This window comes from Musa acuminata, chromosome BXJ3-6, assembly GCF_036884655.1.
Source record: "Musa acuminata AAA Group cultivar baxijiao chromosome BXJ3-6, Cavendish_Baxijiao_AAA, whole genome shotgun sequence".
Taxonomy (NCBI): Eukaryota; Viridiplantae; Streptophyta; class Magnoliopsida; order Zingiberales; family Musaceae; genus Musa; species Musa acuminata.
Genome location: NC_088354.1, coordinates 9,196,072 through 9,210,563, shown reverse-complemented (window position 1 = coordinate 9,210,563; position 14,492 = coordinate 9,196,072). Strand labels below are relative to the sequence as shown.

The 14,492-nt window shown below is 44.8% G+C and overlaps 3 protein-coding genes across 5 annotated transcripts; all 3 read left to right on the top strand.

Moving 5' to 3' along the window:
• Positions 1-818: 818 nt before the first annotated feature.
• Positions 819-6,042, top strand: LOC103988361 (protein-tyrosine-phosphatase MKP1). Of its 2 annotated transcripts, XM_065156924.1 has the most exons (4): positions 819-3,197; positions 5,300-5,568; positions 5,649-5,723; positions 5,811-6,042. In XM_065156924.1, exons 1-2 carry the CDS (start codon positions 1,152-1,154, stop codon positions 5,381-5,383), a joined length of 2,130 nt encoding a protein of 709 aa, XP_065012996.1. In that variant the 5' UTR covers positions 819-1,151; the 3' UTR covers positions 5,384-5,568; positions 5,649-5,723; positions 5,811-6,042. The 2 variants fall into 2 exon arrangements, with proteins under 2 accessions (XP_065012996.1, XP_018683484.2); XM_018827939.2 differs by having other exon boundaries at positions 5,300-5,723.
• Positions 6,043-6,248: 206 nt separating this feature from the next.
• LOC135641532 (BTB/POZ and TAZ domain-containing protein 2-like) lies at positions 6,249-7,983 on the top strand. Its single transcript, XM_065156927.1, has 5 exons — positions 6,249-6,579; positions 6,662-6,798; positions 6,871-7,192; positions 7,324-7,628; positions 7,731-7,983. The coding sequence occupies exons 1-5, from the start codon at positions 6,445-6,447 to the stop codon at positions 7,888-7,890; spliced, it is 1,059 nt and encodes a 352-aa protein (XP_065012999.1). The 5' UTR covers positions 6,249-6,444; the 3' UTR covers positions 7,891-7,983.
• Positions 7,984-8,085: 102 nt separating this feature from the next.
• On the top strand, positions 8,086-14,109 carry LOC135641530 (uncharacterized). 2 transcript variants are annotated; one of them, XM_065156925.1, is made up of 5 exons: positions 8,086-8,924; positions 9,316-10,504; positions 10,655-10,771; positions 10,869-11,032; positions 12,606-14,109. In XM_065156925.1, the coding sequence occupies exons 1-5, from the start codon at positions 8,601-8,603 to the stop codon at positions 12,846-12,848; spliced, it is 2,037 nt and encodes a 678-aa protein (XP_065012997.1). In that variant the 5' UTR covers positions 8,086-8,600; the 3' UTR covers positions 12,849-14,109. The 2 variants fall into 2 exon arrangements, with proteins under 2 accessions (XP_065012997.1, XP_065012998.1); XM_065156926.1 differs by lacking the exon at positions 12,606-14,109 and adding an exon at positions 12,015-12,565.
• The last annotated feature ends 383 nt before the right edge of the window (positions 14,110-14,492 follow it).

Genomic DNA, 14,492 nt, shown 5'->3' with positions numbered 1-14,492 from the left:
TACGGAGACGAACCACAATTTAAAGAGAAGTAATGAGGGAGTGATGACTAAATGAGTAGTCGATGCTTGGGATAGACAAGGTTTCATGATGACAATAGTGAAACTTACATGAAAGGCACTTATGATCAAAGGTGATCTATGCAAAAGGGAGAAGGTAATGGGGGCGATCACAATAGGCCACAGGTTGATCGTTAAGCAATAATTTTATATTTTAAAAAAGTAAAAAGTGTTCTAATAAATTATGAATTTTTTTTGAGAAATTTGCACAAAAAAATTATCTGTTCGAACCAAGAAAATTAAAGATACTGAATTCCAGTCGCTGGTCTTTGTAAGCTTACATAAGCATGACGTCGTCCAACAACGATGTGACCGCCTTTCCCTGCCTATTAATAGTGATGTGTGTGTGCTTTTCTTGTGTACACACGGTTGGTCACCTCTATCGTTATTGGAAGAGGCATGGGGTCCTTCAACATCACAGCAATCGAGTGGACGGGTACGGAAGAAAAGCTGCGGAAGATTAACACCTTTTCCATCTCATCGTCACAAATCTGAGTCGGGGGAGGGTTGACGGTAGCGTACCCATGGCATTACGCGTGTGTGGGTCGTACCCCGAGACGCCATCCAGGAAAGGACACGGAGCGTTCTCCGTGGCTGTACCCTGTTTGGAAGGAGACAGCGTATCGGAACTCACAGTGGACACGGAGGTTCGGGCTAGTGGAAGTGGGTAGGGCCCACAGAAGCGCACGAAAGGGAGCAGCCATTGCCGACGTCCCGTTGAACTACCTAACCTTTGGTCAAAGAGTCAGCCGTTCCAACCACCGAAGACGGCTTTCCCCCTGTTGCTTCCTTCCGCCGTACCAACCCGTCCCTTTCCTCCGTCTCCCTCTTCTTCTTCACCTTCCCTTATGCTGAACAACGCACGATAACAATAATATGAATCCATCGAACCTTTCTTCTTCCCCTTCGTTTGCTGTTGTTTATGCTTGTATTTGGGGACAGCACAGACAGCTGCCAATTTTTACTCCATTGTTGAATCCTTCTTCTTCTTCTCTCTCTCTCTCTTGTACTCTGTCTCTCTGATCTTAGTTAACGATGGCTTTCTTCCTGCCCCACTTGAGATAGGACGACCAAGAAGAGGTAAATCATACAAAATGGACGGCGAGGATCATCCCTCCTCCTCCGGTACGCCGCGCAAGTTCCTCCTCCGGTCCGCCACTTGGACGGCCCGCTCAAATTCCAATTCCAACCCTAACCCTAACCCTAACCCTAATCCAAATTCTAATCGGCCCCCCAAACCTGGCCGCCTCGCCCTCCCCCCTCCCCCGCCCCTCGCCGCCTGGCCCCGCCCCGCCTCTGACGACTCCGGCCACTGGCCCGCCACGCCCTCCACCGCCGCTGCCCCGGCCGCGGACGATGGCGACGGCGACATCTCCCGCGTGGACGACCACGTCTACCTGGGCGGCGACGCGGCGGCCCGCGATCGCGCTGCTCTTCGTCGCAACGGCATTACCCACGTGCTCAACTGCGCCGGCGGCGCCTGCCCCGACCACTTCCGCGGCGAGCTGGCATACCGAACCCTGTGGCTCCGCGACTCCCCCGCCGAGGACCTCGCCTCCGTCCTCTACGACGCCTTCGACTTCCTCGAGCGCGCCCGCGTCGCCCCACGCGGCCGCGCGCTCGTCCACTGCCGTCGCGGCGCCTCCCGCTCCGCTGCCCTCGTCGTCGCCTACATCATGTGGCGCCGGGCGCTCCCTTTCGACGACGCCCTCCGCACCGTCCGCGCTGTGCGCCCCTCGGTGGATCCCAACCTCGGCTTCGCCGCCCAACTCCTCCGCTGTCAGCGCCGTGTCCACGCCCTCCCTCCGACACCCGGCTCGGCAGCCCTCCGCGCGTATCGCTTGGCCCCCCAGTCACCTTACGACCCCCTCTACCTCGTCCCTAAATCCGTCGACCTCAGCGCCACCTCCGGCACGGGATTCCTCGATTCTCGGGGCGCGTTCGTTGTCCATGTGCCCACCGCCATCTACGTCTGGCTCGGCCGCGACAGCTGTCCCGCCATGGCTGCCGCTGCCGCAACTGCCGCGCTCCAGGTCGTTCGCTACGAGCGCGCCGAGGGCCCTATCACCACCGTCCACGAGGGTTCCGAGCCTGCAGTCTTCTGGGCCGCCCTCACCGACGAGCCCCCATCCCCCGCCCCAGAAGGGCTTCTTGGGAACAGGACAGTGGAGCTATATGATCTCGACTACGACATCTTCCGCAGAGCCGCAGCGAGAGCCAGAGTGGCGCCGCCTCTCCCACTGCCGTGGGCAGGTGCCGGGAGAAGGCCCCCGGTGAAGGAGAATGGTTGGGGTCGCCTGAGGCGCAAGTTTGCAGAGAAGGGCTGGAAGGAGATCATAAAGGCGGTGGTGGAGACCAGGAGTTTTAACAACGACGAACCGCATGCAACGGATACAATTCGGTCCCCCGGGTCATTCTCGGTCGAATCAAGCGCCACACCATCATCCTCGTCGACGGACTCTGCTTCGATTCTGTCCACCTTCTCGCCAAACTCGTCATCGTCCTCAGATTGGTACAATTTATCACCACCAAGGTCAGAATTGCATAGGATGCCACAAACTGAGCTGAATTCAGAGTTGCAACCTATGGATTCTGGAAACGTGAAGGGAAAGGATTTGAGATCATTAGCTGAACGTAGGAGTAGCGATGCTCCTTCTTTGGTTCTATTACCATCAGTTGGTGATGCCGATGAAAGAGCCTCTCCAACAGATTTTGTAAGGGACTGGTGTCCATCTCCTCCTTTTATTTCTGAAGTGGAAGACGATCAAGAAACTTTTGATCTAGAGCGACGACTCTCATTGGGTGCTTCTGATCAGGGTGACGCTGCAGAAGATGAAGCTTCTTGTGCCGATGACCATAACCAAGCAATTCACCCTGTTCTTTTCCGGTGGCCAGATATGGAGAAAGTGGAAGATGTTCATCCTGGACTCCTTGACACCGAATCAGTGTTCTTGTTGTTGGCATCGGAATCAAAATCAGGTTCAAGAAAGCCAAGGACAAAAAAAATCTATGTGTGGCTAGGAAGAAATAGTGGGAAGGATATTAGCGGAGTCAAGGAAGAACATGAGCTTATGTATTTGGATAGGGTTAGCACAGAATTCTTCAATCACATGGGTATTCCGGTGGACACTCCTGTACAGGTACGTAATACTTTTGTCAACCTATTTGTGCTTTTTCCTTGATGTATATGCTGATTTGTAATACTATTCTGATTGCAAATCTGGACTTATTCATAAATTCTTTTTGGGAAATATCTGTCTTCCATGTTTTCAGAGAATTTGTCATTGATGAAATCTGTCGTTATTTTTTTATATGAGAATGTTTGTTATGCAAATAATATAGGATCTTACATGTGAACAAGGTGCACTGTCCTTGGAGATTCCATCTCATAATGCCCATCCTACTTATTTTTAACTAGGATTATTGAGGCATTTATCTGTTAGGCTAGTTTACTTGCTACGGAACAAACCATAATACTTGTTTATGATCGATTGGGAGAAGAAGATTATATCGTTAAACAAGCTAGAATCCAGCCTAGTACTTGTATTTAAATTCAAGGAGAGAGAAACATAACATTGCAATATTCTTCTAGATCCTAAACTTGTACCTTTTCGAATTCCATTTACACTTATTCTATCGACCAGGTATATTTTATTGACTCATAAAGTTGAGAATAGGAAGTTGTCTAGAAACTGTAACTTCTTATACTGGCAGTTCAATGGCGGAAAATAGTTCATGTAGCTAATCCCAAATAGTTGGGACGTTACGAAGGAACAAACTGTTAGAACTTAGCAATGTCATTTTGGTGTATATACAAGTAGCAGAGGTTAGATGCTGATGCAAGCTGCAACTGCCTGTGGGCTATTGAGTTCATAGTATATTCATATGCATTGTTAACTTTCTCTGTAGGAGAAGTTGCATGGATTCTCTCATGAAAGGTGAAGAATCATACCTTAAAATTTCTGTTACATGTCCGTAGGAAATCATGTATTTCAAAAGCTCATAACTTGTCTGGTTATGTATGACAAAGCTGAAACCATAGGGTTCAGCTTTTACCTGGATTTGTCAACGCACCTGGATTGGTTATTTTTTAGAAAATATTTGAAGAATTCTTTGGGAATAAATTGCCAAAGTAGTTTGCTTAGAGTTTGCATCTACTCTTCTTTTCTTCCTTCAACTTGTCCTTTTGCATCGATTTAGATATCGATTTAGTCAACTGTGTGGAAATTATATTAGATTCCTTGAGTTCCAAAAGTCTCATAATTTTTGTTTCACATTTCAATAATAGATATATGCAATATTGCTTTTCTGAAACCTTCTGTAAGGCAAATAATTAACAAAATTTTCCATCGTAAATTCCAAATTCTCTTCATGTTGTGCCATCTTTCCCTACATTGTGGTCTACTTCAATCAATTCATGAACTTTATCCTTTCGATCTTGGTGCTGTCCATAGGTAGCCATTCGCCGCACACAGAACCATGCTCCTGTTTCTGAATTCATGTGGTTGGTCTAAATAATTATCATGGAGGGATATCTATTTTACTTCTTATGAAGTAGTGGGCTGATCTCTCCATTATCTTACTGGAATTAGCAGGATATGAAATAGAACCTAGTAAACAAATATCCATCTTAGGATGTGTTTGCTTCCCTTAATCGAACTCTCTCTCCTCCATCAAAGATTACTGTTTTTGAGAAACTGTGACAAACTATAAATCCTAACCATACAACATTTGCCATAAATTTGGAAGATTGTCTGACATAACCCACTTTCCACTACTATCCTCCTTCAGAACAAAATTCACATATTAACTTGACAAAGTGAGATGGCTATTTATGTCTGTCGATTGATTTATGGCAGAGATAGTAGCTCGAGGGTCAATACATAGATAATTATGTAGTTCACAGTTTCCAATATGCAAAACATGGAAAAGGTGTTTAGGTGAAATTATAATTATAAAAAGTTGTGACAATTCTGCTATTGTTGTTGTTGTTGTTGTTGTTTTTTCTAATCTGTACAAAAGGAGTATTACTGTGGGAAACCATGTTGGCTCATTCAATGAATTCTTAGTTTCTTGCTTTGCTGGCCCTAGATGTGGTGACTTGTCTGTTTCTATGTAAAGTCTTCTCTAGAGTAAAATATGTGATCAATCAGTCTAATATGCCATATCTTTTAAGGTAAAATCATTTGCTTGTGTGTAGTTTGTTGATCAAAAGCTAAATATATTATTGTGTATCCAACAGATAATTAGAGAGGGCCAGGAGCCAGAGCAATTCCTGAATCACCTCTTCTCATTCCACCAAGCTACAGAACGCCATCCGAGCTGAAGACACTCAGAACAAGGAACGATGTGACGTTCCTTTGGACCACGGCCTATGCTCAAGCCCTGTTGGAGGACATGTACAGTGTTATGTGCTCACCCAATGTCACACTAAGTACATGGGCATAAGATCCTCAGCCGTCACCCAAGGTGTGAATGGAGCTGGACAGTAACAAGGCACAAAACCTTCAAGTAAAAGATCGGTCTCCTGTTTTTTACTTGAGAATATAATCATGGTGGCAGGTTATTTCAAGAGATTTTACATTGGACAGAAGAAGCTTGCCAAACTACAGTGATCCTTTGCTGTAACTCTACCGCTGCGCTCGTCACTCATCCAAGCATGTCAGGTGAAATCCCCGTACCTCCTCTGGCTTGTACATAACACTTGAATAGGCATAATTTGTGTTTTTCTTTTTCTTTTTTGTCCCTCGAAGGTGTTTGATGAGTGATAACAACATCACACGCCTTTTCCTGAAAGCTTAATGGTCACCTATCACGCGTCTTTCCAAGATTTTGGAAGGACGGAATGTGTGGGACAGCAAACTAGATCACAAAATAGAAAAGAGTAATCAAATAAACGAGAAGAGACTTGAATCGTTCTGTTGGTGATGGTTATCCATGAATCCTCCACATTGCTTATGTGGAAGAGGTCCTATCTAAAGAAGGTACGAGCTGGCCAAATCCGACTATATCACTTGAGAATAATGTCGGAGCACCGGATTTGACAGTTGTCGAACATCTGACCAGGAAAAAACTAGATTGCATTGGATCGATGCCCCCAGGTCTTGCGCTTCGTCGCTGCTGACGAGGCAACCTTATCCACCAGGTCATGTTCTAAATTTATATCCTCAAAATGGGAACAAATCCCTGCGTTCTTTTGCCTCTTATTTTGGCCAACCACTTTAATGGCAGCTATATTCAGATTCATGCCATCCATCTGGACCATCTCATCCTTCCTCTTCTCTCTTTATAAACACCCTTTTGACCAATCCCATCTCTCTCTCCTTCCCTCGTAAAAGCTCAGCTTGATAGGAAGTAACAAGAAGAGCTCTGTTCGTTGTTGCAGAGATGATTGCTTCTCCTGCTAATGCTGATGGCTTCCGGCGATGGCACGAGGCCGGAAACGATGATCACATCCCTCCCGCTGACGTTCGCATCGTCACGTCCGATGGGCAAAGCATCGCCGCGCATTCGAGCCTTCTGGTATTGCCTTCTCTCCGATGATACTGCCTACTCTCTCCGCGTGTGATTGTTCTCCCTCATCGTTATGAATGCATCCGTATAGGGTTCGGCTTCGCCGGTGTTGGAGCGGTTGTTATATCGTCCGCGTAAAACCTGGAACTCCGACAGGATCATCCACATCCTCGGCGTGCCACATGATGCAGTGCTCGCCTTCGTTTGCTTCCTTCACTCTTCTTCGAGGTAAATTACTGGAACTTGGTCTCGCATTAGTCCGGATCTTGGCTCGAGCGCTGATGGATTGATGGTGGGTAGAACGGTGCTGACTTCAAGAGAGGCAGAGGAGGCGATGGGGAGGCACGGCGTGGCTCTGCTGGCGCTGTCGCACGCGTACCGGGTTCCGTGGCTGAAGCGGGGGTGTGAGGCCGCCGCCGCCGCCAGGGTGAGCGCCGAGAACGTGATGGACGTGTTGAAACTGGCGAGGATGTGCGATGCGTTGTGGCTGCGTCAGCGGTGCATGAGGCAGGTGGCGAAGGACTTTGCGGCGGTGCAGCAGACGGAGGGGTGGCGATTCGTTCAGAAGCATGACCCCGCACTCGAGCTCGAGATCCTCCAGTTCTTGGAGGAAGCCGACCAGGTTCGTGACCTGCACATAGACGCATGTAATCCTATCGGAAAGGCATTGCCCAGGAAACGTCTTGGACTCTATGCAGTTTCCGGCGAAGGATTAGTTCGAGTACTCATTCCCGATCCCGCATGAACATGCAGAGAAAGAAGCGATGGAGAAGAGAACGAGCGAACCAGGAGATGTACCAGATATTAGGCGAGGCGATGGATTGCCTGCAACACACATTCGCCGGCGGCTGCGCGGACGAGGCCTCGAGCGGGAAGAAGTCCCCGTGCAAGAGTCCTCTCACGTGCCAGAGACTGCAACACCTCCTCCGCCACTACGCCACCTGCGACAAGAAGTTGGTCCCAAAGTGCTGCCCACATTGCACGAGAATGAGGCGGCTCTGCCGCCTCCACTCCTCCCTCTGCGATCAAACTGCATCCTGCAAAGTCCCTCTCTGCAAGTACGAACTCTCTCTCTCTCTCTCTCTCTCTCTCTCTCTCGTTTCATGGTCGCCGGAAGTTTTCAGCTCAACAAAGTTCGCCATTCCTCGTGACTCCTGCAGGCAGTTCAAATTGAAGGCGGAGAGAGATCAGGGAGAGGAGAAGACATGGGGACTCCTAGTCAAGAAGGTGGCAACTGCAAGAACCATGGCATCTTTGGCCAACAGGGAGAGGTCGGAGCTCGTGCAGAGGTCGCGGACAAGATACAGAGGCGCAAGATGACTTGGCCAACTAGTTTAAGCACAATGCCTTATTCTTTCTTTCATAGTTGTACACAACATTTGCTCCAATTATAATTGTCGTAGACAATATCGAGCGCTTGATTCCGCAGTAATGCATCGCTGTAGCCTCTGAAGACCCATTCTTTCTCCATCATTGCTTCTTCCGAAGCATCAAAAGATCAATTTTGAATAACAGTGCAACCTAATTCAGGGAAAGAAGATAAAAAAACGGTTTTTTTAGGGTAGAAGAACGTACAAAGACGAGAAGACAACCCCTTGACGTCTGACATGACCTCCGGCGGAGCCCCTGGTCCTTGCAATTGATGGCCATAAGGGAGGGAGTGCGCCAGACGCCGGCTCTTAGAATCGAGCGCATCCAACCCGAGGTGGTTTGGAATTCGTTCCCCTTCCGGTCTTCCCTTGCGTCTCGTCGCCTGCTTCGGCACGGGGTGGTTAGGGTTTGCGGGCACAACTCCACCAGAGCCGTCCGTCCGTCCCACTTCTCGTCCCAACGTCATACTAATACTGCACTTCCAAACAAGCGAGGTCCGACGAGTTCGACCCGCGTCCAGTGGTCAAACCTACCCTCCGACGTGGGACCCACAAAGGCCCTGTCCGAACCCATCAGGCGAGCGGCATGAGTGGGCGCCGGCCCACGAAAGGTGAGTGTTCGGGTTTCGAGCATCGGGTAGATGAAGCCGTTAAAAGGAAATGAAAAGCCTTTCGGGGAGAGCAGAGGGTTCTGCGGGGGTTTTAGGCAGAAGAGACGTGAGCATTGGGCGAGAGAGACGATACCAAAAGGTTAGGGTTCCGACGGCCTTTACGAAGAAGCAAAAGCAAGGAAAAGCGAAGATTTGGGAAGGAGGAGGGCAAAAGATGGCTGGTGTCAAGAAGAATAGTGAGATCCGGAAGGACAGCGCAAGGCAGTGCTCTCCCGGGAAAAAGCTCTCCTTCTCCTCCTCTTCTTCTTTTCCTTCTTGTTCCGACCCGTCTTCTTTCTTTAAGATCATGCTCGGTAATTTCAGAGACTTCTTGGTATGCCTTCTATTCTCTTATTTTGTGGCATTTTTTTTTCTTGTTCATACCTTTTATATCCTCATAGAGAATGTGCCATATCTCTGTTTGTCAAGTTTTTGGGATCAAGACCTCGCTTCTCTATAGTTGTGAGTTCTTGTGTTGTTTCTTCGGTTTATGGTACGCTTCTTTCAAGTGCTGTCTTTGCTTGGATTTAGTCATGGTAACTGGCAAGAGGATATTATATTGTGGGCAGCCTGTAACAGGTCTATTTTTAACCAGTAGATGATAATATATTTCATTAGGGAAACATCTAAGGATGTTTGCTTTCGATGCATTATTCTTCCTTTTTCACATGCAATACTTTTTGGGTACTATTATCTAATATCTTCTCTTAAACAATTGTATGTAGCTCATACCACCAAGATTCGCTGATAGATTAGTAGGCTTAGTCAATCAGAATGTATGTCTTGAAGATCTTCATGGAAGCTCTTCTAGTGTTAAAATATCTATGGTTGATGGTTCATTGGCTTTTAAAGGAGGATGGCGTGATTTTGTGTTGGATCATTCCATTGATGTTGGGGAGTTTTTGGTGTTCAAGCATGTCAGTAAATCATTGTTTTTTGTTCAAATGTTTGGAATCGATGCTTGTGAAAGGGTACAATTTGGCGAAAGAAACAGCAAACAATTATGCACAAAGAAGACTATTAAGGCAGATTTATCTCTTGAAAGGTCTCAGCTGCATAAAAGGCTCAAAACCTTTGAAGCATCGAAAGATGAATATTGTCCTGCTAAGAAAGATCTGCAGAAGATACATGATTCTTCTGTTAGAATTGTAGAAGGTGAATGTGTTGTTAAAGTTGTGGTAGAACCTGGTGGTGAACCTGAAAAAGCTCCTCAACATCACCATGATCCTGGAAGTACACAGATTGCAGAGGTCAAGGACCTAACTGGACCACTGGTCAACATGATCAGTCGACAAGTTGTAGAGGAACCCCAAAAAGAAGCTTCTGTTGAACAATTCAAAACTTGTGTTGGAGTTTCTGTTGAACGATCCAAAACTGGGATTCATTTGGACAATATGTCGACATTCCCATTGGTTGAAAGAAACTTATTGGATCATGAAGATAGCCATGGCAAATCCCAAACTGCACCTACAGTTGCTTTCAGAAGTTCTGGGACCAACAAACGGAGTATTTGCTGTTTGGGCTCCCCACTGCCACTAAATGCAAATGAGAATTTTCTAGCAGGAGAACAGGAAGAAAACATAATCCAGAAGATAGGTTTGAACGGACACCAGACTCCTGGAGGTATGGGTGCAAACTTGGTTGCATCTGAGGAGGTTGCTTGCAAATTTCTTCTCACAGAGGAAGGCATATGCCACATTGTCAATGAAGATCAGAAGAATGGACGCGGTGCAGTTTCAGTAACCCCTGTTAGTTTAACTGCCACTGAAATTGGTACTTGCATAAGCTGCAATTACAGTGACACCATGTCTAAAGATGCCTTCTCTCATCTCGAAAGTGTTTGTGAAAATGGTCATGTGCCAGGCAATGGTATGCATGCATGCAGCAAGACTATGCATGCATGTGAAGATAATGGTAAGTACCAATAGGCCAAAAGGGATTTGATTTCTTCATCATAGATTTTCAAAATTATCATAGGTGTTTCCGATGTTATTTTTGTGTGTCATCCTCATTGTCTCTTCCATATTTTCTACAGAGAATGAAAGAAAAATACTTTGCTTGTAGGAAATACCCCCGGCTTTTTATCCAGAAAAGAATTGTCTTCATCGGTTGGAAGTGTCGGACGTATACTATGGAATGTGCTTGGTACAAACACTGCTGTGGGAAATAAATTCCAATCTGGTGATTGTTATCCGGACTTCTCTTTTCTTTTTCTGTATTCAAACTTTCATATATGTCCAATGACAACAGTAATAGTTGAGTTGAAAATGTATGATAGTGCCTGATACCGTTCCAGTAGAGGACAAGGAGGAGAATGCTTTCTGCTTGAGAAGCCAAAATCTTAAAGCCGTTAAGATCGAAAACATGGATTTAGATAACCTGTCTTCGGCAACTCTTTTCTGCTTCAGCTTAACCTTATCATCCAACACTAGGTGCTTGCTCGTGAGTATTTCTCGTAACATCCTTAGCAAGCTTCACATTTATAGACAACTCACTGACATTTGGCTTAAGATGTGCATGATATTTGCTGGTGTAAATTTGAGCAGCAATTTAGATGAATGAGTTTGTCCATCGGACTAGATTAGCTCAGGTTTAGTATAACATATGCAGATTTAAGTATTGTTGCGTAACATTAAAATATGAAAAATAAAAATCAGGTTTTAGTATAATCATCATTCGATTGAATTACAAATACTAACTAAAAGTTAAATTGATCAACAAATAATGTCATGTTGAGCATCTTTGCAATCAGCCACTATAAGACAATTTCAAGTCTTTTGTTGCTTTATCATGCAGTTGGTTATGATGGTAGCATCTCACCCATTCATATTTTAGCACGTCTGACATTGAATTTTGGTATTGCATCAGATTTACTGACTTGAGTATGGCAAAATTCTTTTTTCATGCAATTTTGGATTCGTGACCTAAATGGTGATCAGCTTGTTGTCCTTGTGTTTTGGCACTGTTGGATTCCATCTGCCTTTTGTTTTGCCCATGAAAAACATGTCTCCTTGACACCTGTATCAAGGCAGGACCTGGATTCTGTGATTTTGAAACATTCTTTAATTTGATAACGTGTTTATCAAATTGGTGTGAATTTATTTCTTGAAATGAATCGATTTACCAGTCGTGTGATGAATGTTATTATTCAAAATTCTGTTATTGACAGATCTTGCCTCTGTACTTCATATGAGGTTTCATTTTTTTTCTAGATCTTGCCATAAAAAATGGTCATCATAAAATTGGGTGAGAATTTGCTCTTAAAATTTTTTAAATAGTTGACAGTGACTATCTACCGCTACAGAGTTTACCGATCATATTTGTTTCAAGTAAAAAAGAGCATGAGTTAAATTAATAAATTGACAAAAAATGCACATGATGTATTCTAGATGAGTCGCTGAAACATCTCTACTTGCCTATGTAGGCTGACTGCAGCTAGTTTTTTCTTAATTCCCTCAAGCAATCCATAGACCCTACATTAGCGTAAGCTTTGGATGACCCATTTTTCGATAACAATGGCAAAAATGTTACGACTCTTATACTGTATTTGCTTTTTACATACTCCATTTATATAACCTTCTTGATTGCTGTCTGTCTTGCTGAAAGATCACTTTTTGCTGGCCACATCTTTCCTCTGGATGTAAGTACTCTCTGTTAGGCTTTTTATGAAACCTTAGTCTTATTTATTCTCTTGCAATTAAGATAAAGGTTCTTTGGTTGGCTAGCATACATTACGATGTTATTTTCCCTCCAGAAATTACTATCGAGGATTGATCAATAAGTTTGTGGACACGGAATTAGTAAAATAGGAAAAATGACCAATGATGATAAGCAGGATTAATACGAGGATTGATAAATGTTTGAAGGCAAAATTGCTTAAAGAGGACCAAAAGACATCATAGTAGGATTGGTTTGCTCGTTACACTTTTTAATGAATGAGATGCTGTTGTTATTGTTAGTCTTTAAATAATGAAACATAATGTGCCCTTGTGTTTCTCATCTTGAACACTTGCAGGAGTTGCCCCAAAAGTTGCCAGTTAACAATGGCAAGAAAAGACAAAAAGTGATAATTCTCCTGGATCCATCCCACAGATCATGGCCTGTCATGTACCATGAGAGCACCTGGTTTATAGGCTTCACAAGTGGTTGGAATGAATTTGCAACAGTAAACAGCCTTCAGCGGGGAAGTCTGTGCGAGTTCTTTGTGGTAGCTGGCAAGTTTGAGCCTACGTTTCAAGTTCAGATAAGTCAACATTAGATATCAAGAAGTTGAAGTAAATTCTAGTACTTGCATACATGACCCCATATGTGTCCTGAACATATGGGTTGTTTATACTAGCATTTTGGTCATAGTATTTGTTAGTGTCTTATGTTCACTCCTGTTTTGCTTACTCAATGGGTATTTTGAAAATGGATTACACCACCCAGCACAAAATGCAACATTTCTGGCACACTCAAACGAAATTACCAACCAAATATATTTGGTTATGTTTTGATATTTTCATCCGCCTGATTCTTGCAAACTAAACAGAATGATGATCTGTGTATTTATCTGCAATCTTTCTGGAAAATCTTTCCAATGAGCAATATGAACCAACCATTGTGAATCCATAAAACTCAAGTTTATGGAGAATCACCCAAGTTCTGTGGGAATATATATATATAGGCCTTGAGATGTGGTGAACTTGCATTTGGTGTGTCTGATTTAGTCCCTTATTGAAAGTGGATGGATGAAGTTAAACTAACATGCTATCTCACACTGACTTTAGAGTTTTGTCTCTCAGGTTCTGCTATCTAAATGAATGGTGACAACTGGTGATGACAGATGAGGAGGATCCAATTATAAGCACAATGAGGATTTTAGTAAGAAAACATTATGTGGATCATGGATTCTAGATAATGATGATGACTGCTGATGACGGATATGAATACGATGGCATAAGAGAGAGCATTTGGTGTCATTTGCTCTTATGACACAACAAACGAGATGAAGTTGTCGGATCTTAGATGTGTTTGTGTTACTACCACATGGATATGCTGTAGGATGTTGGAGTTGCAACGTGATCGAAGCACTTAATCCTCTCCTTCCAAGCTGGTGATCTAAGCAAGTTTTGTAGCGTCTCGCACACAGGCCATCCTCTCCTCAGCATATAAGTAAACCCCCCCACCCCACACCTTCAACGGCAGCTCTTCCCTCTCCTCGCGACCTGTGCTTTTTGAGCCGGTCAACATGCGCCTCCTCCTTTGTCTCTTGCTTGGCTACTAGTGATTCCACCATAGCTGCATCGAGGACATGGGTCGACTCCAGGATTCAGTACAGTCCAGTTGGAGAAGAGATCCTTATCTGTACAAGCGTCACTCTCTCCCTCTCTCTCTCTCTCTCTCGATCGACTTTACGATTGTGCTTGTGGATGCTCGAGTTGGGTCATGTTTTGCGTCCACATGCAGCCGACATCACTGTAGAGATGAGTCAGTCTCCAACGGGTAGCTGTCTTCGCCTTACGTACACAGCTTGTGCTCTACTACTGTTGGTGGGAATCAATTGATTACCAACCTCCTCGTCCATATCCTCATACTCAAGAGATGATGATCCACCTGCTACGAGTCATTCAGATACTACGTATAGGGAATGCATGCCCCCACAAAGTTAGGGTAACCTTGTATACTGTTAGCTTTTGGTATCAAGTGATTCTCATCGAGATGGTTGATCAGCTCGATTTGGTCTGACATCTGAGCCTCGACTTAGTGTGAGAGTCCCTCTTGAGGTGGTTAGAGATGCTTGACAGTGTAATTCCGACGAATCTTAGTGTCACTTATTTAAGGATAGTGGAATGAGAGAGGGTCTTTGGTTGATGTGCCTCGGGATCTCTAATCCCCGATAATTAGTAAAAATAATTTTTGA